At 37.5% G+C, this 23,264-nt stretch overlaps 2 protein-coding genes across 4 annotated transcripts in view; one reads left to right on the top strand and one right to left on the bottom strand.

Annotated features, from left to right (window-relative positions):
• The window catches only part of ELL3 (elongation factor for RNA polymerase II 3), a 24,338-nt gene extending 18,848 nt beyond the window's left edge, over positions 1–5,490 (top strand). For all 3 annotated transcript variants that reach the window (XM_077127703.1, XM_077127704.1, XM_077127702.1), the window contains 4 exons: positions 11–53; positions 211–382; positions 588–632; positions 720–5,490. In XM_077127703.1, the coding sequence (XP_076983818.1) occupies positions 11–53; positions 211–382; positions 588–632; positions 720–830 (371 nt within the window). In that variant the 3' untranslated portion in view covers positions 831–5,490. The remainder of the gene's footprint in view (positions 1–10; positions 54–210; positions 383–587; positions 633–719) is intronic.
• PDIA3 (protein disulfide isomerase family A member 3) lies at positions 2,484–23,264 on the bottom strand. Its single transcript, XM_077127700.1, has 13 exons — positions 22,949–23,264; positions 16,420–16,498; positions 13,780–13,897; positions 12,065–12,172; positions 10,762–10,891; positions 7,210–7,326; positions 6,783–6,908; positions 5,988–6,170; positions 5,120–5,228; positions 3,975–4,103; positions 3,487–3,566; positions 3,072–3,129; positions 2,484–2,847 (listed from the first exon to the last, which is right to left on the bottom strand). The coding sequence occupies exons 1-13, from the start codon at positions 23,113–23,115 to the stop codon at positions 2,734–2,736; spliced, it is 1,518 nt and encodes a 505-aa protein (XP_076983815.1). The 5' UTR covers positions 23,116–23,264; the 3' UTR covers positions 2,484–2,733.

Here is a 23,264-nt window from a genome sequence, read left to right as displayed (position 1 = left end):
TTCTTCCTAGGCTCTGAATCACCAAGCCCTGAAGAAGTACCAGACTACCTCCTGTGAGTCCCCTCCCATTCCAGTTTCAAGCCTTGTGCATATGATGCCCTAGTTCTATCTTTACCGTTATATTAAGATAAACTTCCTCTGTGTAGGGGGTGGTGGTGGAGAGCTTTCAGGGCAATGAAATTGAAGGTGATAATTTCTTGTACTTGACAGGCAATATAGGGCCATCCACACTGCAGAGCAACTACATGCTTATGAGCAGGAGTTTGAGACAGATTATGCTGAATACCGCATCCTGCATGCCCGTGTTGGGGCTGCAAGTGAAAAGTTCATTGAACTGGGAGCAGAGATCAAGAGAGTTCAGCAAGGAACTCCTGAACACAAGGTAAGGACTGGACCCAAGCCGACTTCCCAGTTCTGTTTGTTCATGAACTCCCTGCTAACTGCCCATAAGCTTATATTCAGTGACTTACAGAAACCCATTTTGAGAGAAAATTGTTTCATTTGGTAGAATAAGTTACCTTCTTTCCTTGAGAGAACTGCTACTTATTTCTCAACAGTAAACTCAATGCTAGCACTTTCTATTTCAGGTACTGGAAGAAAAGATAGTCCAAGAATATAAAAAGTTCAAGAAGGTAAGACAAGGTCTGTGGGTGGTAACGACATAGAAATAAGGATTTTTATTTATTTGTTTTTGACATGGATGCTCTTTTTCTCTGCAGCGGTACCCAGGTTACAGGGAAGAAAAGCGTCGCTGTGAGTACCTGCATCAGAAATTGTCCCACATTAAAGGTCTCATCCTGGAATTTGAGGAAAAGAATAGGGGCAGCTAACATAGTCAAGGGGCTCTTGATCTTCTGCCCAGTGAGATTTGAACAAAGCAGCCATGAATTAAATAGGGTGCAACTATTTGTCTTCTTATTGCTGACCCCTTGAGTCCATGGTGACAAGTAGGTTTGATTTTCATTGTTGCCATATTTTAATTTTAGGGTGCAAGCACAGGCCCAACACTCTGCAGCTGGGCCCAGGAGACTAGATGTAGCAGAGGCTTGGCTTCTTCACCTTTAGTTCAGCCAAATTATTTTTTCACATTCTGAGAAATGACACCATTTCCAGAAGATACTTTGAGGACATTAGATTAAGTAAGGGAATTTAGCCTGGTAGTCTCCCAAGAAAATGAGAACTTTTGATAACAGAGCTAAAGGAACTTACAACACACCTGGATGTCACAGGCACTATTATCTTGTAGAAGGGATAGGGCTTGAATATTACCTATGTACTGAATGAGAATTCCTTTACAAACATGGCTAAGAAATTAAAACATTTCTGTATCCTTTTTGCAAGTTTATATGCTGTTCTTAAATCAATCAAGGCAAATTCTTAGCCCTGGCTGCACATCTTTACCACTTATGGGGCTCTCTAAAATAAATTAGATGCTCAGATGCTGGGTCAGGTCTTCTGAATGAGAATCTTCCAGATTATGATTTAGGCATCTTAACCTTTTCAGACCCCAATTCATATTTTACCATAGTCTCTACCAAATACCAAATCCACTTTATAACTGACTAAAAGAGATTACAGTAGGAATGGAGTTCTTTCATAACCATAGAGGTTTAGAGGACCAGCTAAATGAGACCTCCCATCTAGAATTATCTAATGACTGAAAAATAGAACTGAGGACAGGATTTGGTTTTATTCCCAAAAAGGAAGAGGGAAATGGTTCAATGCATTTGAACAAAGGGAGATCACTCCCGTCCTATCCTTTTCACTCCTCATTATTGCAGAAGAAAGTGGATGCTTTACTCACAAGCAGGAATGTTATTGCCTTTCCCAGTTCCAATGGAGAGAGAAATTAATGGGCCACTCCCTGGTATTTGGGGGAAGAGAGCTGCACCTGGCAGTGTCAGCAATTCCTGAAACAGTTTGGATGAAACCCCATCCTAGTGCCACACTCATACAGGGCATTTCTGGGCAGAGAACACTCCTTGGAAGGTTTAAACACATGCAGGAAGCTCAGCTGCATGGCAAGGATAAAATGCAACCCATCCTTGGGGGCACTGGCAGGGCCAAAAACACAACTCAACTAGAAAGGCCCCTCGCCTTTTCTAGTCACCAGCTTCAGCAATAAACATTTAGCAATGAAAAATTGGGGAAGGATTCTTAGGTGATAGCTCTAGATCCAGTTAGTTGGTCTAGAGGTGCACTGACCAATATAGTAGCCAGTAGCCTTATTTGTGGCTGTTTAAATTTAAATTAACAAAAATTTTAAAATGTAGGTCCTAGCCATATTTTGAATGCTCAATAGCACTGGATGGCAGAGATTACAGAGTATTTCCATCACTGAAGAAAGTTCTATGGAACAGCATTGGTCTAGTGAACCTTTGGTTCTTCATCCCATGGAAAAAAGACAGTTTAAAGGGGGCTCATTTATTGTCATTGCTCCAAATGTACAAAAAAATTAGAAAATAACCCCCCAACTCAATTCCCCCCACCCCCACAACAATCCCCCCAACACAAATTTTTTCCCCAAACCACAAACGTAAACTGGTCCTGATGTTTCCATAAACAGTGCAGCTAAGAAACAGTTTAGAGAAAATTTAACAGGATTCAGATTATACCCATCCTGTCCTCTCAGCTCTGAGAGGTAGAAATCCCATTAAGTCCCATTCCTCCTCAATGGTTTTGCCATCTCTGGTGGAAAAGTTCTTTTTACAATTGGTATGTTTGGCTGCTGCTTTAGAGATCCTCCTGTGCCTTCTTCTTCTTCTTGGGTTTTTCTTCTTGAATTATAGGGGGGTTTGTAGCCTCTCGCTGGAGGTAGCTAATAAAATCACTTAATTCACGGCCACCCTGGAAAAAAAAAGATTATTCTGAAAATTTAACTTTTTTTAGACTCGTGGAGTCCCCGCCAAAGGAAGACTTTTGAGTTTGTAAAAGCACATTAGCTGCCACTTATAATAACTATTGAAGAGTTGAGCTTCCAGTTAAATAATTTCAATTAAAGAATTAGATTTGTAGATGTATTTAAATATATAAGTGTTTTTAATTTTGGGGAGACAGGACAATGTACTTACTTCATATTTCTTTGGATTTAGCTTCTTGTTGGCTGGAGAGAAGTAGATAGTAGGAAAACTGGGGAAAGAAAAAAAGAGTTTTGGGCTCCAGAGTATTTCTGACATATATTTCCCCAATAATTACTTCTGGGAATAACTTCTCTTCATAATTTCTAAACAGACCAGATATTATCTCCATCAGTGGCTAAGTTACATTCTAGCAAAACTCAGGAATGTAAGAGTCCCCAAAATTTGTGGCAGTCATATGAGTCCACACTGCAGAACTCTAAGCCAGGAAGGTATCAGTGGTCTGTCTTCAACTGGAATACGAGGAACCTCAAAACCATGTCCAGTAAATAAATATTTGCCTGATAGTTTAAAAGCTTTTTTTTTCAATCAATTGCCTAGACACTCCAGTTTTTGTTAATTTACTTACCCTCTGACTTCATATGGTGAAGGCACATCATTGGCTGTGGCATCCATCTTGGCTATGACAATATTTGGATCTTTGCTGAGCTGTTAATAAAAAAGATTTGATTTTTAACTTTCAAGTTTTCATTGTCTAAGGGATACAGTCAAATTAAGACATAAAACAATTTCTTGGCTCCTACATATTAAGACTCTTTATAACCAACTTCAAATATAATTGGCCTGGTAATTAGCATCACCTAACCTGTATATACATGGGGCATTTAAATTGTATATATGGTACCACAATAAAATTATTTAAAAAATTTACTTGGTCTGATTAACAAATTACAAGGGCTAAGCTGAGTGTTTTCAGATGAAGAAAAATAAGATTCATATAAGCCATTACTAAAATTCAGAAGCCCCTGATACTTTTAAAGAATAAACATAAAGCACATCTATAATCCAGATTGACTTCCAGTTCAAATTTTATCGCAACATAGGGTTAAGACTTACCTTCTCTCCCAGTTCTTTATACTTGGGCTCCAGATTCTTACAGTGACCACACCAAGGGGCATAAAATTCAATCAGCACATCTTTATTTTCATTGTTCACTATTTCATCAAAATTCTCTGCTACTACTACCTGGAAAAAAGATGGAAGATCCTCATTGGTATGGGAAGCTAAAGGATAAGTTCATGAGCTGTATATATGTCTGAAGCCATTCCTTCTCAAATTTGATGTGTCACTGCTGAAATTAAGTCATTGAAACCCCATAACATTTACAGACTGTACTAAAGATGTTGGCATTCCCCAAAACCAACTCATTCCCATGTCTGTCACCTGTCAAACTGTATTTCAAAAGTGACAAGAAATACAAGTACTACTCAATCCTTTCTTAAAATAATGTCATAGCATCAATCTTAAAACAAATTTTCAAGGTTAGACATTTTACTGAAGGGATGCAGTTACTGTGAAGGGCCCCAGAGGAACCCTGTGGAGGAACTTCAATCACATCAATAAACTCAAGTTTCCTTGGAAAGAAAAAGAAAAGGCTTTGGATTGACAAATGGTGGGAAAACAGAAAGGAACTGGTTACGGTTCACATTATCTGTGTCATGTACAGAACAAGATCAAGAATGTTACCCTGGGCTTCCATTAGAAGATGAGGTCTGTGTACGCTCACTTCCTCATCAGTGTTGTTATTCAGGAGAATGGGTCACTTGTTAAAATCTAAAATTTCACGAGTGAAAATACATCTACAAGGTTCGGATGAGGTCAGGAGTTGCTTATTTAGCATCTCAAGCCCTGAAATATGAGTTAAGTCTTGAAGGAAATGACACTGAACTTGTATCAAATTCAGCTGCTTTGATTCATCAAGCTACAACAGTTAAAAACAAGGATATCTGGAACATTTTGGATTTTAGATTTATGTCTCTAAAAACAGAAGAGTTCAGCAGGCTGATTAATGACATCTAAGAGTCGTCCAGCTACAGAAACAATAAAATGCTAGGCCTATGTGGTATTTTATAGATGCAATAAAATTCATCTGTTGAAAAAAAAAAAGATAGCTAACAACAATGCTTAGACCCAGCACTGTTTTTGGAGTAAAGAAAGGAGAGCCAGCTGCTCATAGGCTTGGCAAGGCTGTGACACTTCACCTTCACAGGTCCATCGTTGCTCTCTGGGATAGGCTCAGATTTCAGGTACCTCTTCAAGTTGTCATCAAAGTAATCTTGTAAGAACCTCTCAAGAGCTTTACCATCACGCCTGAAGTTGGAAAGACAAGGGTCAGGTTTGCTAATTTACTTCTACCATGAAGAGGGTTAAAGCAATTTCTTAGAATAGCTTCTTTGTATTTTAGCTTCAATTTCAAGGTTGGCAGGAATTCAGAAACTAAAACCAAGGACCCTCTGCTCTCACAATAGGCAGAACTACTAACAACAAGAAACCAACAACATCTTTCAGTTTTGTAAAAAAAAAACAGTCTTATTGTGTTCTTCTGGAGAATAGTGACTACTTATCCCTACCTAGTTTTCCTCTGTGGCTCACAAGGAAGATTTTCTCTTGTGTCTTGATCTCTCAAAATCAAGGCAAAACCTATATGTTCATGTCTTAGATCTTTCCAATGCTTTGACTTTACTTTAGGCCAGTGTCCCTACATTGAGGTTTTCCCAAGAAGAAAAAGAATTCTGTAGGGATGGGAGAAGATTGGAGTGATCTGAAAATACAATCTCAAAGAGGCTATCCAATTTTCCCTACTACTTCTAATCGTGCAGCAGAAACAATCATCTAAGAATTCCAAGCTGCCAACCTTTTGTTAGTTTTCAGAATTCATTAAGGATCATGACCCTTATAGTTCGTATAATTAAATCAACTGTTTGAGAAAAATGAAAGCCATAGGCCTTGACTGGAAAACCTATTTTCACATTCCAATATTCCCCATTTATGAATCCTCAGTAGTGTAAAAGATTTTAATAATTTCCTTGCAGAATCAAAAACCTAAACCCAAGCTAACTTGCAACTCACGAGAATTCCTCCTGCATGACAAACTTCTCTCCTTTAGCAGTTCTGATGGCAACAACAGGAATCTCTCCAGTAGTGCTTTCCAAGCCAAAATCGGAAAGTTCGTGGCTAAAGGTTTTGCGGCTAGCTATAGCAAAGTTGAGTTTATGCCCAGCATCCAGGAATTTCTTTGCCACCATCATCACTCTGTGGGAAATAAGAGATATTTGTGCCAAGACCGTAGGAGGGTCATAAAGCACCTTAAAATTCCATTGTAGGTATATACCACATTTTCTTTAACCATTCATCTGTTGATGGACACTTAAGTTGTTTCCACCTTTTGTCTATTGTGAACAATACTGCTATGCTATTTTCAATTTCTTTGGTTATATACCTAGGAGTGGTAAAGCGCTTTTGAAACCAAGGAGCAAGACACTCTAAGTTCTACAATCTGGAGAATTCTCTGGAACAAGAGAAGTCTAAACTTGTTTTCTTGTACATTCATACAGGATTATGGTGTACTCCAATGTCTTACTGAACTTCACTGCCAATTAGTCCATTTCCACTGAATCTTACCATATTAAATGCATCGAGAAGCTCAGTGGGGGAAGTAAGCAGTGTTTTAAAGACACATTACATTACATACACATCTTTTACTGGGAGGTTAGAAGTAAGACTGTGTTACAAGGTAAAAGAACAGCTATGGTAGATATGCCCAATAATTTCGGAAATAGTTTATGTTATTTGTCTTTGTGGCTTCCACAATGTTCCCATTTCAATCTGCTCTTACATCACACATGGTTAGAAGGGACTATTTACCTGTTTCTCCAGTAGTTGGAACCTTTAGTATTTTTTTCATAGTCCACATCATAGTAAGCCACAAGTAAATCCTTGCCCTGTATCATATCTTTATTATCTTCTGTCATGTGAGGGCAGATACCAAAACTGAAATGAAACAATTCAATATCGAATTTGGCAGGTTTATAGCTACATGATGTGATTATCACAAAGTAACTGATAACACTTATAAAAGAAAGAAATTTTCAACATTTAGGATAAGTACTGAATAATATACCTTACAGGACCACAATAGGAGATCTAGGAACTACACGCACTACTTCTTTAAAACTTAAACTATTATTGTTAAAATCCCTTGAATGAGGCCTCAAGGGTCTACCTAATAACTGAGGTAAACAAATTAAAATGAACCCAAGAAATCCCAAATAAGGTATAAAGAGGTACTCACATGTTTTCCTGGATAAATTTTTTAATCTTGCCACTTGTCATTTTCTGTTCTTTGTATGCCACTATCTTGTCCTCAAACTTGTTAATCAGATGTGAAGGACGAAACAAGGTGATTCCCCTTTAAAGAAAGGTCTTAGTAAACAGATTGCAGAACTGCCCTCCATCATTATTCAAAGCTCAGACTATCTACTTTCCCTGCAACTTTTAACTATCACCATCTAAATATGTAAGGACTTCTCTGGGACCACAGTTTTAGAAACATGATCTCCTCATTAACACTAATTTGCTAATTTCAATCTCAAGTGGGGGGTGGGTATGAGGGCTTAAATAAGCCTTGGGTTGGAGAGTTACAGAGACCTTGGTTCTAAACCTAGATTTACCACTAATATTAACTTTGGGCCAAATATTAATTTAATCCTTCTATACTTCAGCTTTTTCATCAGCACAAAAGGTAGATGTTTAATTCTCAAACCTTAAAAACTGTAACAAACTGAATCCCTTCTTTTTAAGGACAGAATTTTCTCCAAAGCCTAATATGTACAATAAAATAAAGCAGAGCTTTATTCTGAGTCACAGGTTTATATATGGTACCAGCTTTCCCAGAAAATATCTCTATTCTAACTACCAATATCTTGCCTGTAGTTTCCCGTTATTAATTTGCCCTCCCACATTTACATTCACTTACAATTTCATCACTTGCTTTTTTGGCTAGGTCTTAGCACCCTTAAGTCCTTACATCCCTTCTCATACTCTTTTAATATTAGCCACTGACTTTATGTCAATTAAAACAGGCACTGGGGATGCAAGGGTAGTTGAGTGGATTCCCCCCGCCATGTGGGAGACCCAGTTCGATTCCCAGCCCATGCACTTCCCAAAAGCAAACAAACAAAAATTCAACAAATGGTGCTGCAATAAGGAAATATTCACATGGAAAAAAATGAAATGTGACTCTTCACCATACAGCATACAAAAAAAAAGGCATTTTTATAGAACACAGAGAGACTACATAGTAAAAAGAACTTAATACAAACATGCTGGGCAAGCAAGAGTGTGAATATGGCTAAAACTCTGTTTTTTTAAGCACAATTACCAATCTCAGAGCAGGTTATTTCTCAAAAACAGAAATGCAGTTTCAAATGTGATCTTTAATGATGATCTGGCCTTGGTGTATATATGGAACTCCTTCACATAAGGTCTAAATAATACCTTTTATCTGAGACTAGTAGATCAGTTTAGATGGCAAACATTAAGAGGTAGCCACAATTAACAAGGCTAAATGGGTTGGTATGTGGTATACTTGCTTAAGCCCAAAGTAGCTTCATATCCATGTGAGGTATTTACAGACTTGGTGTCCCCCAATCTAAGAAGCAGTAGAGCCTAGTGGTCAAACCTACCAACTCTGCAGCCAGACTTTCCTTGGCACACTTTTCTTTTTACTTTATATGCTCAACCTGAATGATGTCATCTAATTCATTGGTTTTAATAATCATTTATAAACCTTTATATCAAGTCCAGAACATTTCCTGAATTCCAGTCTCAATTATCCAATGGTCCATCACTGCCTAGATATCTCTCAAACTTTCAAATTCACTGGGTCCAAAACAGAACTCATCATCTTCCCAAAATTTTTCTCTTCATCCACTCTCCAACTTGATAATGACAACCACTGACCCATCATCGAAGTCTTTAGAAACCTAGACTTACCCTACATCTTCCCTTTTATACACAAAAAAGACCAAATCTTGCTGTTTACTTTTTATACTCACCCCTCTCCATTCCCACCAATACTGCCTTAATTTAGACTCTCCTGACTGCCTCCTTTCAAACTACTACCACATAAGTGCCAATTACTTTTTTTCTGAAACAAAAATTAGTCACATTATTGTTCAGCTCAAAGTCTTTACATGGCTCTCAAATGTCTAAAAAATGAAATCTAAACTCTTCTGTATGGCACTTAAGATCTTGTATAACTCAATCTCTGCTTATCTCTCTGACCATACCTTTCATATGGTCCCTTTACAAATTCCAAGAACACTATGGGTCCCAACATGCATAAGCTATTTCATATCTGTGGTCTTTCATTCCTGCTGCTCTCTATCTGGAATAATTTTTATCCCAACTGCCTCACTTGCCTGGAAAATTTCATCTTTTAAGACTCACCCCAAAAGTCACCTCTCCTCTGTGAAGCTATTTCTGATACCAGTTTCTACCCCAGAAAAAGAAAAAATCATCACTCTCTCCTTTGTACTCCCAACACATCCTATATATACTTCTATCATAACACCTACATCATTTACACTTACATTTTTACATATATTCACATATAAACTACCTTCCCCAACCAGATATCCTGTGCTGGTTTGAAAGAAAGCATGCCCCCTAAGAAAAGCCATGTTTTAATATAAATCCCATTTCATAAAGGTAGAATAATCTCTATTCAATACTGTATGTTTGAAACTGTAATGAGATCACCTCCCTGGTTGATGTGATTTAGTCAAGAATGGTTGTTAAACTGGATTAGGGGATGACATGTCTCCACCCATTTGAGTGGGTCTTGATTAGTTTCTGAAGTCCAATAAAAGAGGAAACATTTTGGAGAGAGAGATTCAGAGAGAGCAGAGAATGCTGCAGCACCACGAAGCAGAGAGTCCACCAGCCAGCGACCTTTGGAGATGAAGAAGGAAAACACCTCCTGGGGAGCTTCATGAAACAGGAAGCCAAGAGAAGAAGCTAGCAGATGACGCCGTGTTCCCATGTGCCTTTCCTGATGAGAGAGAAGCCCTGACTGTGTTCGCCATGTGCCATCTCACTTGAGAGAGAGACCCTGAACTTCATCAGCCTTCTTGAACCAAGGTATCTTTCCCTGGATGCCTTTGATTGGACATTTCTATAGACTTGTTTTAATTGGGACATTTTCTCGGCCTTAGATCTGTAAACTTGCAACTCATTAAATTCTCCATTTTAAAAGCCATTCCATTTCTGGTATATTGCATTCCAGCAGCTAGCAAACTAGAACATATCCCTAAAGGCAGTGGTAGTTTCTAACACTTTAGCTTAATCCCTGTTAAATGCTGAAGAAAACTTCTGGGAAAACTAGACATAAAACCACTAGTCCACACAACAAAAGCACTTGATTTAAGAGTATATTCAAATACAGCTTTTGAAATGTGGCCGTGTGATTGTGAAAACCTTGTGTCTGATGCTCCTTTTTTCTACAGTTTGGACAGATGTAAAATATAGATAAATAAATAATAGGGGGAACAAAGGTTAAAATAAATTGAGTAGATTGAAATACTAGTGGTCAATGAGAGGAAGGGGTAAGGGGTATGGAATGTATGAGTTTCTTCTTTTTTCTCTTTTCTTTCTCTTGCTGGAGAGATGCAAATGTTCAAAAAAATTATCATGGTGATGAATATACAACTATGTGATTATATTTTGAGTCACTGATTGTTACCATGTTAAGAATGACTGTATGTCAAGAATGTTTGTATCTTTGTTGTTTACAATAAAAATATTTTTTTAAAAAAAGAGTATATTCAACTGAGTCACTTACTCTCCATTATCATCATACTTCTTCACCAGAGACTCCACATTGGTGTGTGCAAATCGGTAATTATCCCTCAAGTTGCTGGCTGCTTTTAGGAACTCAGAGTGAGCTTCACTGAATAAATCCTTGAAAAATCCTATACAAAATGTCAAACATAAGGAAGAAGCAATAAGTGCTGAGACATATTCAAAACTTTAAAATTTTTCTATTTTTCAATGCCTTCATTCTGTTATGAACAGGCAAAGAAAGATAAGTAGGAAGACTGGGTCTCCTTGACATGATTACTTAGGATCTTTGACAAAATATTTAGGATGGGAATTCTTCCTTTATTCTCAAATATTTCTGAGGGCCCCAAGGGAAAGGATCTGTCAGCGTTCAAGTCCTAGTTCTACTTTCCCATAACCTCATAAATCTGGGTAAATTGCTTAACCACTTTAGAGTTTCAGGGACTATATTGGGGTGTCAGAAGGATTAAATAAGACAATATGACAAAATACATTATAAACCATAAAACATTTTACCCTATTTTTTCTTTCCATGTCTTACTTGTCTTTAGAATCTCACAATACAAAAAAAATAACTAAAACCTAACTGTTTAAGAAAATGCCTGCCTTCGCAATGCCTGCCCATGCAAAAAAAAAATTAAATAAAAAAGAAATGCCTGCTTACTGCTAATGACTCGTAAAATACACAGAATCAGTAAAATCCAGATGATAAGTGGTTTTTAATCTATTTAAATGATAAATCATCTTATACTGCCAGACAGTTTTATTATAGCAACTTTCCAAGAGGAAGTTAACAGATGTACGAACATGGCTTATAGAATAATGTACATATTTTATATTTAGCCAAATGTACATATATCATATTAAAAATAAAGCAAAAGAAAATCGATCAGGATGTAAAATGTGTCTGATTGGTTCAATTTTAAGAATAAAATGAGATATTGCAATAATTGAGAAAGCAATGATTGCTGTAAAAATATAACACAAATCCTAGTAATATGATCTTACTTTTTTTACTTGTATACTTATCTTAATATCCTTTTAGTCATAACTATCGTATTATGAGTTAAATCTCAGTGTGACAGAAAATTCTGAAGATATTTCTATTCTAATCCTTTAACTGAAATTAAACTCAAATAAAACACTAGTTTTTTCCATTTTATCCTATTGCTGACCTAATTCTGTGAGTTATCTTTTCAATTGCCCCAAGGTTTCCTAAACTGTTCTCGTTGTTTTCCCAGTCATAGAGGGTTTTTGAAGCCAATTCAATGATTTTGTGGCCCAATCAAATATTTGCTACTTACCCACAACTGAGGGGTCTTTATCACTAATGAACTTCTCAAATTCATCCTCATTCTTGAGAGGAACTGAAGCTGGTCCTGCTTGCTTCTTCAAATGGCTAACAATTCCATCTTGGAAGATAAGATGAAAGTTTTACAGCAATACAAATTATTTATAATTTTTCTGAGAAAGTAACTATTCATGATTCAAAATTCAAAACGTCATACAATGAATTCTTCTTTCCACCTTGTCCCTAGTCACTCGTCACTCAGTTTCCATCCCACAGGATAAGATTTCAATTTCTTGTATAGTTTTTCAGACATTTTATGCATAAACAAGCAACTGTTTTTTTCTTTAACCCTCAAATGGCAGCATAAAGACACTGTTCTGTGTTTTGATAAACTTGAAAGAGCTACCTCAATCTTTTTTATAGTGACAGTGTTTCATTGTACAGATGTACCATAATTTATTTAACCAACCATTACTGATGGACATTTGTTTCCAATTTTTTACTGTTACAAATAATGCTGCAATAAAGAATTTTGTATTAATGTCATTTTGCACATGCCAAGAGTGTATCTGTAGTGTAAATTCCTAGAAGTGGATTCACTGGGTCAAAAGGTATGTACATTCATAACTGTTAAAGTGCCTTTCAAAGAAATTGTACCTACTCCCATCCTTACCAGCAATGTATTAATGTTTAAAACAGTACAAATTAAATAATGCCTCTGTGCATGTTATTCTGTCTGCCTAGAACACACACTCTTTCTCTAGATATTCACCTGGCTCCCTCCTTCACCTCCTTGAGGTCTTTACTCAGATCCATTTTCTCAATGAGGCCTTCCTTGGCCATTCATTCCACTGTAAACTGAAATCTGTTTGCAGGAGAAACAGATCTGACACACTCTCTTACCTCCTCTGTTTTTTCTCTCTGGCACTTTTCACCATCTAAAACATTCTAAACTTAAAAAACTTTTTATCTCTTAAACCCAGTTGACAAACCATTACTCCACCTTCCTCTGAAACCATTAATAGGCTCAAAATGCTCACAGGCCAAAGGCAGTGCTATACCTCCATATGATACTGTTTAACTCTTTCAACATGACTGGACCTATTCTGCCTTTCTAAGATAGCTTCTTCTTTCTCCATTTATAGGTGGATTTTTTCCTTCCTTTTAATGTTTTCTTCAATTTCTCCTAAAGAAAGCGTTCTAACAGTAGAGTAATTAAAATTACATATGAATTATTTAGTCTTCAAGGTCACTGTTATTACTATATCACAATATAAATTTTAAATAACTTTAAAATTCTGTGAAAGAAAAGTGTAATGGGAGTGCTAAGTAGCCAGCTTAAGCAGGAATGCAAACGGCATATTCCTAGAAGAATATATGTGTGGATATTTCTCAATAAAAATATTTAAAATAAATAAATACACCCTTAAAAAAAAAAGAGTATATGAACAAAATAATCCCTGACTAGAAATATCTGGCATAGTATAGATACTCACGCATTTATAAAATGAGTAAGTGCCTAGCTAGCCATATAACTCAAGTCAATATTTTTCTATTACCTACATATGCTGTTTGTTCAGAGAAATAATTTGTAAGCTACTGAACAGACATTTTAGAAGGGAAATTTTTAAGACTAAAAGTATGTAGCCTAGAAAAATATACTATGTTCCTGCTATAAAGAATGAGGTACACAAATTCTGTTTCCAGAATGCAATCCAGGATCCTTACCTGCGGTCCTAGGCCCATCATAAGCACCCGCTTCTTCACCATCTCTAAATATCTTCAGAGTTGGATATCCACTGACCCCATACTTATTACAGGTATTTGTGTTGGCAGTACAATCTACCTAAAGATTAAAACCAAAACCATTTTAGTCATCCAAATGCCTGCTGCAAGCTCTTCCTGTATTCACAAAATTAATATTTTGATCAAAATTAGTATTTTGGTCAAAATCAATATTTTGGTCAAAGCATAAGAGGACAGAGCAATCCCTGGCATACACACTATAGAAGACTAATCTGAAATGTGATATGGTGCTGAGCCAGCTCCATCAGAGCTGCTTAAGGAATTCTTTAAAATATTTATATAAAATACCTCATACATCCAAACCCAGGGCGCCCAGAATAAGAATAAGGATCTTTAATCCAGTATAGCTTAGTGTAATGCCTGGATACATCTCAGAGTATATTAAGCTGATAATCAAAAAGTACTGGCAAAGTCCCTTGAGAGATAAGAAAAAAAAAAATTCGAACTATTAAAGTTTACCACCAGGGAAACCCCTGATACTGCGTCAAACATCAGGGACACCCAAATCTACAGACCAAGCCCTTGATCCTGTGAAGCTTAAATGTAGTGGAGAAGCTTAGCCTACCCACAGGTATGCCTAAGAGTTACTTCTGAAGAATCTCTTTTGTTGCTCAGATGTGGCCTCTCTCATGCTAAGCCCAACTCTGCAAGTGAAATCACTGCCCTCCCTGCTACATGGCACATGACATCCAAGAATGAAAGTCTCCCTGGTGGCGTGGCAGGTGATTCCCAGGGATGAGTCTGGCCCTGGCACCATGAGATCAACAATGCCATCCTGACTAAAAGGGGAGGAAAGAATGTAACAAATAAGCTATCAGTGGCTGAGAGAGTTCAAATGGAGTTGAGAGGCTACTCTGGATGTCACTCTTATGCAAGCTTCAGTTAGACATTGCTACCTATCATAACTTGCCAAAACCCAATCAAAACCATTCCAGCCAATCCTAAAGAACACCTAGGGCATTATATAAGATTCTACAAAGGTTCCATTCACTAGGGTAAGTTTCCAGAAACCTACATCCTCCAGATGGGTCCCTGGACCAGATAAGTCCTGAAATGCAGCCAGCCTCTCCAGAACATCAACTAGTTCCATCCCCCTATCCCATATTATCAACAGCCCCTTTCAACATAAAAAAGTTAGAACGGGCATAGCCCAAATACCCCTAAAGAGTGGGAGGAAGATCAAAGGTGATGGCGGAGTTATACAGAGAACGTAGGTTTTAACAAACGAGTATGGTTGCTGAATCAATATACTGATATTTCTTTTTTTAGTCTCCAGTATCTTAGAGCAGCTAGAGGGAAAAAACTAAAATTGTGGAACTGTAACCCATACCAAACTCGGAAATCCATTCTACAACTAATTATTGCTATATGCTCTGAAATTTATTGCTTTTTTGTTTATATATTATTTCTCACAAAAAAGAAAAAACAGTTTTTCTTCTAGCTTCCAGTGTTTTGAAGCAGCTAGAAGGAAAAATTTGAAACAGTGGAATGTTACCCCATAACAAACTCTGAAATCTATTCTGTAACTATTTGTTGAAGCACAGTTTGAAATACATTGCTTTTTCTTTCTTTTGTTTGTATATATGTTATATTTAGCAATAAAAAATGTTTTTAGGGCAGGCAATGGTGGCTCAGTGGCAGAGTTTTCGCCTGCCATGCTGGAGACTTGGGTTCGTTTTCTGGTGCCTGACCATGTAATTAAAAAAAAAAAAAAAAAAAACCACAAAAACAAAAAACAACAAGAAAAAAAGTTTAAGAAAAAAATTTTTTTTAATGCACAAATGACTATTTAAATTCTAACTAAAGCAGTGGTCTCAATCTTTTTTTCTGCATCAATATTTGCGAGGAATAAATTACTTAAATTACTAACAGAGCTTACTTTGATAATGACAAGTATCAAGAGGATGCATGGATGAGTGTATCCTTAGGTGGCTGGGGAATAATTTGATTTGACAAATTATCTACAATTATTAGCAAAAGCACCAGTACTCATACATACAACCCGAGCTAGTTTGAATCTGGGCTAAAGAATAGCATAATACAGCTAGTGAGACCCATTAAGAAGAAGGAAAAACAATATCCATTTATTGAGCCATTTACTCTGAACTAAGCAGTACTACAGGAGCTTTGCATATATTATCTCATTTTATCTTCACACGATTAAGGTATGATCCCTATGTTAGATGGGTAAACTGAGGTTCAGAAAAATAATTTGTCTATAATTACACAAGGCAGGAATTAAATCATGACTGTAAATATAATACGACAGTTTAGAGAAACTGTTTACTCAATGACAACTTTCCTCTCACCTTTATTGTTGTACTTCTATTTCCATATTTGCTCTTTAATTCTTATTTATCACATAGTTTACTTCTTTCTTATGCCAACAATTCCCTTAGTTTCACCACTTTCAATCTTTTGAAACCACAAATAGAACAATTATGAATGTACCCAGAAACCGGTTCTACCTTCTACCACAGTAGAGAAAATGAATATTAGTTTTATAAGCTACTGTTTAAAACACAACTCATTTCCTTTAACAAAGAATCCAACTATACTCACCTTTGCTAATGGGACTATTCCTTTTAATCTGGTAGCTGCAGCTTCATATTCAGGGGCAAGCCTCTTGCAGTGTCCACACCTATATATAAAATTTGAAAAGCCAAACATTCAGTAAAATCTTCCAAGTTCACTAATAACTCTGTTTCTCTAAGAAGAATCTTCAACTATTCTACTACTTTAAAAGTAGTGGCTGGCCAAAAGGCACACGAAGAGATGCTCAATGTCCCTGGCCATTAGAGAAATGCAAATCAAAACCACAATGAGATATCATCTCACACCCACCAGAATGGCCATTATCAACAAAACAGAAAATGACAAGTGCTGGAGAGGATGCGGAGAAAGAGGCACACTTATCCACTGTTGGTGGGAATGTCAAATGGTGCAACCACTGTGGAAGGCAGTTTGGCGGCTCCTCAAAAAACTGAATATAGAACTGCCATATGACCCAGCAATACCATTGCTAGGTATCTACTCAAAGGACTTAAGGGCAAAGACACAAACGGACATTTGCACACCAATGTTTACAGCAGCGTTATTTACAATTGCAAAGAGATGGAAACAGCCAAAATGTCCATCAACAGACTAGTGGCTAAACAAACTGTGGTACATACATACGATGGAATATTATGCAGCTTTAAGACAGAATAAACTTATGAAGCATGTAATAACATGGATGGACCTAGAGAACATTATGCTGAGTGAGACTAGCCAAAAACTAAAGGACAAATAGTGTATGGTCCCACTGATGTGAACCGACATTAGAGAATAAACTTGGAATATGTCATTGCTAACAGAGACCATCAGGAGTTAGAAATAGGGTAAGATAATGGGTAATTGGAGCTGAAGGGATACAGACTGTGCAACAGGACTAGATACAAAAACTCAAAAACGGACAGCACAATACTATCTAACTGCAATGTAATTATGTTAAAACACTGAATGAAGCTGCGTCTGAGCTATAGTTTTTTTGTTTGTTTGTTCTGTTTTTTATATATATTTTTTGTATTTTTATTTTTATTTTTTTCTCTGTATTATCATTTTATTTCTTTTTCTATTATCTTACTATTTCTTTTTCTAAATCGATGCAAATGTACTAAGAAATGATGATCATACATCTATGTGATGATATTAAGAATTACTGATTGCATATGTAGAATGGAATGATTTCTAAATGTTGTGTTAGTTAATTTTTTTTAATTAATAAAAAATAAATAAATAAAAAATAAAAGGTAGTGGCTGCTTCCAGCAGCAAAAACATCACCTGAACAACATCCATTACTGCTAAGGTAAACCAGAGCCCTCAAAGGTAAAGCTCCTATCCCTAAGAGGCTGACTCTCCAGGACTGACCCAGTCTACAAGTAGAAATCTACTTTTTCAATTAAAAGTGTAGTTGAGTTAAAAGTGTAGATGAATTAAAAGAAAGCTACAGATAGAAGTATGCCCCACATTAAAAAGTATTAAAGCCCTTTTAATCTAAAACGAAGGACAAGACAGCAATAATCCTATTCCTGGTAGCACTCCCCAAATAAAAGTACTTTTTCTTTCTTTTTAATAAAAGCACATTTTAACTTGGGAAATTAGCACTGTGGTTCTCAAAACTATAGTGGCTGAAACCTTCTAAGGTCCCAAATATGACATTACCCTTTTCAGAATCACTACCAAACACTTTCTCTCTGTTCTGGTCTGTGACCAGAAATGCAGTCTGAGGAGGTAGTGGAATGAGATTCACAAGGTACTCGTTTAATATAAATAGGAACTCTAATGGCAAGTTGGAGGCTTTCTTCTTCTCAGCTGAGTTTCAACACAATATATATTTAAGCTGGCAAGCCCGATTTTAGATTACACAGTTCCCCTGGCCATGAGAACTGATGAAGATAAAACATGGCAACTAGAATACTTTCCCCAGAGGGCTACCAGGGACACCTGCTCCTCTGCCCAGAAAGTCCTAACAGTCCCACAGGGTGGGTGGGCAGTGTACTCCTTCTCAGGGTACATCTAGCACCAGCTGTTTATCATCTTTTCAAAAGCCAATGGGTTGCAGAGGGATCACTTTGAGATGATAAGGAGCTCTGGAACCTCCCCATAGAGAGCAAAATAGAATTTGGAAAACAGAAAGAAGGTAACAGGAAAGAAACTTGAGCTGAAGTGTTTCATAGCCAACAGCTTCAAATTTTAATTTATTAAGTGATGGATAAGTACCTTGGAAACATTTTACCCAAGAAACCTGTGTAAAACAAAGAACCTTATACTCTTCAAGGTTTTCAGAATTCCTGTTCAAAATAATAGTTAGAAAGCTATTTAAGGAACAGAGGTATAAAAATAGGACTATAAAACTACATGTTGCTTTGGAAATACATACATATTTACTGGAAGTATAAAAGGAAAAAACAAAATAGTAAACAGCAAATTTAGGATGGAAGGGTGCATAAGGTAGGAAAGGGGCACACAGAAGCTTCAACTGTATTGGCTTTATTTCTTAGACTGGTGGCAAATAAATGGTTTCCTTACACTGCACTTTTTTTTTCTTCACATTTTACCATATCTGAAATCGGGACGCATCCTGCAGTCATGTCACTGCTTGAATGGTAGCATTTCTTTCTTAGCAACACATAAAATAATGGTTCCTCTCACAATCAGTGCATCTTAGGTATGTGAAATACGTTATTATTCACTAAATGCTCTGTAATTCTTTAACAGTGCATAATGAATTAAATTTAATGTACTTGGATTGTAAACAAAATACACAAATTACAGTTGACTTAACCAATTTATTTGAAAAATCCAGGTTTAGGGGAATATAGCCTTTTTTAAAAAAAGTCAGAATTCATTCTCACTGGATCAAGACCCTTCTTATAGCCCTAATGAGTTTAAAGGTCAGTAAATGGTTCTTTTGTTTGGGCAGATGAGCGCTTATCAGTAAATGTAGAATTTTCTACATTCCCAGTATAGTGAACATTCAATAACACTGACTCCAGAATCTAGCAAATGCACTAGAAAATTCACCCCCAAGTAAAAATAAACCATTTATAGTTGATAACCTAAGTAGGTCAAACAACCCATGGCATCCAAAGAATTCAAATTATTTTAACATGCATTTATTGCTTTCTATGTACTTTGATTAGTTTCGTCCCATAAAAACCTCAAAATTTTGTTGGGGGACTGAGTTTTCCACAAAATGATGTAAGTATATAATCACATGCTGCATTACACAGTCGAGACCATAAACATAAAAATGGTTCAGTAAAGGTGAAGAAAACATATCTTAAAGAGAGTAAGAACTGAATCTGGGTCTTTCAGGTTTAAAGTCTTCAGGAGGAGATAGTGTATTGTAGATAAGTGGAATAGTAGAGCAAAGGTAAAGGGTAGTAGTGAGAATGATGCATTCAGAGAACTGTGAAGGTTTTTATTGAGAGATAATAAATATGTGTAATAAGACTACATCAGTCAGCAATGTAGAGGTCCGACAAAAAGGGGAAAAGCAGAGGCAGGAATAAAGCCATACAGGAGATAATAAATTCCATGTGGCAGGTAACAAAGGCTTAGACCAGAGTGGCAGCAATGAGAATAAAGAGGGGACAGAAGAGATATTTCCAGTGAATATTTAGTAAGAGTTAAGTTAATAATTTTACCTCAACTATGTTAAAACATCTGGAGAAATAAAGCATAAAATAGTTATTCGACTAGACCAGCTGTTCTCAACCCTATATGCATATCAGAAACACCCACGGAATCTAAAAAAAGGTATTTATATCTCTGGGCCCCATCCTAGGGCTTACTAAATCAGAATCTCCAGGAATCTGGGGAGGAAATCAGGAGTATGTGTATATGTAAACCCCATGGTTGGGACCAAAAACCACTGCCCTAAACGTTGGCATGATCAAATGCAAAGAACCAATGAAGCTGGTACTCACTGGTCAGGAATGAAACTCAGATGGACTTCGAAAGAAGTTAGGGTTAGACCCATCAAGGTAACACACTACTTACATCCACCCCAGTATATCAAAACATAAACAATCCCATCTATCCTAATGATTACACAAAGCACTTAATAATGAATCTTAACATATATTCACTCAACAATCATTACTTCATCTTTGCCATGTGCCAAGTGCTATTTTAACCTCTGATTAAAAAAAAAAATCAATTTAGTCCTTTCTCTATAGGAACACAGGTCTGGCAGGGGCGACAGTAAAATTGGGTGCCAACAGAAAAAAAGGAGCAACTTGCGAACTAAATTTTGATGTTGAAAAAATCAATTGAAGGAGAGGATTTCAGGTAAAGGAATCACCATGTATAAAAACAAATATTAAGGGCGGGCCGCGGTGGCTCAGCGGGCAAGAGTGCTTGCCTGCCATGCCGGAGGACCCCGGTTCGATTCCCGGCCCCAGCCCATGTAAAAAACCAACAAAATATAATAAAATAAAGATGTTTCCCTTTCTTCCTTCCTTCTCTGTCTTTCTTTCTTTAAAAAAAAAAAAAAAAAACAGATATTAATATTCTACTTTATATGTTAATATTCTACTTTATAGTATCCACATAGTCTTATTCTACACTCTAGGAACAATATATATCAAATATGATTATTTTATACCACTCTCTTAGAGCACAGGGCACAAATTTACAACATATGTGGAAGTGTTAAGATGAACATAACACTGAACAACAAATTTCAAGAAATTATCAATTTTAAGAAATTACCACACACATTTAAATAGTACTATTTTCTTTCAAAGAAATTAAAATACTCATTCTTATAGATGATTAACTCCATACTGGAAATATTAGTCTACAAAGCCACCTGCAAAGAAATCTTTCACTTTCACTTGTGAAATGAAAGTGAAAAAAAAAAACCTAAAATAAGCAAGAAAATCATCTTGCTCAAAGTAAGTACATTTTACTTTTTCTACTGTGAGACCACACTCCTGATCTGTACAAAGGTACATAGCAGTCTGAAGACATTTCCAGCTGAAGATTTAATAAAGTTGACTGTGAAGAAATAAAGATATTCTCAATACAGGAGATTTCTTGACTTCAGATGACTCATTCAGAAAACTTATCTTTCCTGCCGGCATGGTAGAGGATGATCTTATCTTCTAAACCAGTTAAAAGCAGACACCACAGCAGAGATCCGCTCAGTTCTTGGGTCAGCTTAATGCATGATGGGATATGTAGTTTTTAGAGAAGCACATCAACCAATCAATTTAAAGAGAGAATGCTTTCAATTGGAAATAAAAACTGCTTTAAACTAATTGCCTACATTCTCCAGCAATTCACTTCATGTAGTCAAAGAAGCACTACTCACTTTTGACACAACTCCATAAAGTCATGTATTCTAATTTCGGGGACAGCCTTCCCTGCCAAGTTAACAGCATAATTATATAATTGGGAAGAGTATTTTCTAAGAGATATCTGAGTTCTAGAGACGTAGAAAGACCACCTATGATATATTACCAGTACAGCCAATTAGCCACAACAGTGCCCCAGAAACAAAATCTGTCACAAGCTGAAAACAAAAGTTGTTGCCATTAGCACACCCTTCTGATTCAGGTGATTTTCACTAAAGGACTTCTAATGTAGCCCTCCACAAATCAGCAGAGCTTCAGAGAAGCGAAAACATGAGTTAGGAGAAGCGAAAGCTATCCATTCAACTTTCACAGATACTTTTGAATACAACTAAGATTTCAATTAAAGCTCATAGTTTAGTGAACCGGAAATCTTTTTTGCTCTCCCTTCGCCACAAGGCAGATCTTTATTTCCAAGGCTCTACCCTAAGGAATTCACATCCTCATTCAGTCAAGTCACTCTGAAGTGGAATATTTCTACAACAGTGGTTACTTTCTCATTGGAGTATTTTCTGGCATATTTCAGAAATCCTAGTTAAAACTGACAATTACGAAAGATTCTGAAAGCTTCTTCCTTTTCACCTTTTTCTTTTTGACAGAGGACTGTTGGTGCTGATTAATAAGTGATCAGCTTAATGTAGAAAATGTACACCAGCTGATGGATAAAATATCGCCTGCCACAGGAAAACACTTAGGACCATTCTGCAGCCCCTGAGTGACCTTGGCTAGAAACCCGTGCCCTAGGGATGTAAGGCAAGAAGAAAAGAAATACCCCGGGGGCCCCGGAGATCTACTCACAGTGAACAATGTCTAGGCCTTGGGATGCCTCATTTGTGGAAGGGAGAACGTCAACACTCACTCACTCAGAAACTAAAGATACAACATCAAGGCAGAGGGGGATGGGTTAAACCCTCTGCAAATAGGAAGTGCTACAAGAGCACAGAGGTAAGGACGTGGCCTGCATGCTAGGGGCCTTGGGGTTCTCCTCGGATCTCGCTCCCAGAGGATCAGCACTGACTTCTCAGCTATGAGGCAGCTTCGGCGCACAGGGGTGGGAAATTTGCCGGCCCGGCCGAGGCTGCAGGAATGGTGACGGGTGCCTGCGCTACCTAGGCCCAACCGTTCCCGCGACTTCGCCCCCTGCCCAGCCGGGCCCTCTCTCCCCAGCCCTGCATTGTGGCCTCACCAAGGGGCAAAGAACTCGACGAGCATGAGGCCCGCAGAGCCCGTGTCGCCGACGCGACTCTCGAAGTCGTCGTCCGTGAGTTCCAGCACATCGGACGCAGCGGCGAGGTGGGCCGCAGCAAAAAGCAGCGCCACGGCCGGCAACAGCGCTAGGCGGAGGAGGCGCATGGCGGCGAGGTGAGGTGGGGGCGGCCAGAAGGGTCGGGGTTCGGCGGGGACTGCGGTGGTCGGGCCGGCGACCACGCACCTTCAGCCTGCGCTCGCGCAACTGGCCCAGGCGGACCTGCAGCCGGAGGTCCCAACCCCCAAGCCCGGCT

The sequence above is a fragment of the Tamandua tetradactyla genome, chromosome 14, assembly GCF_023851605.1.
Source record: "Tamandua tetradactyla isolate mTamTet1 chromosome 14, mTamTet1.pri, whole genome shotgun sequence".
Lineage (NCBI taxonomy): Eukaryota > Metazoa > Chordata > Mammalia > Pilosa > Myrmecophagidae > Tamandua > Tamandua tetradactyla.
Note: the sequence above shows the minus strand (reverse complement) of the source record. Positions and strands in the feature narration are given on the sequence as shown.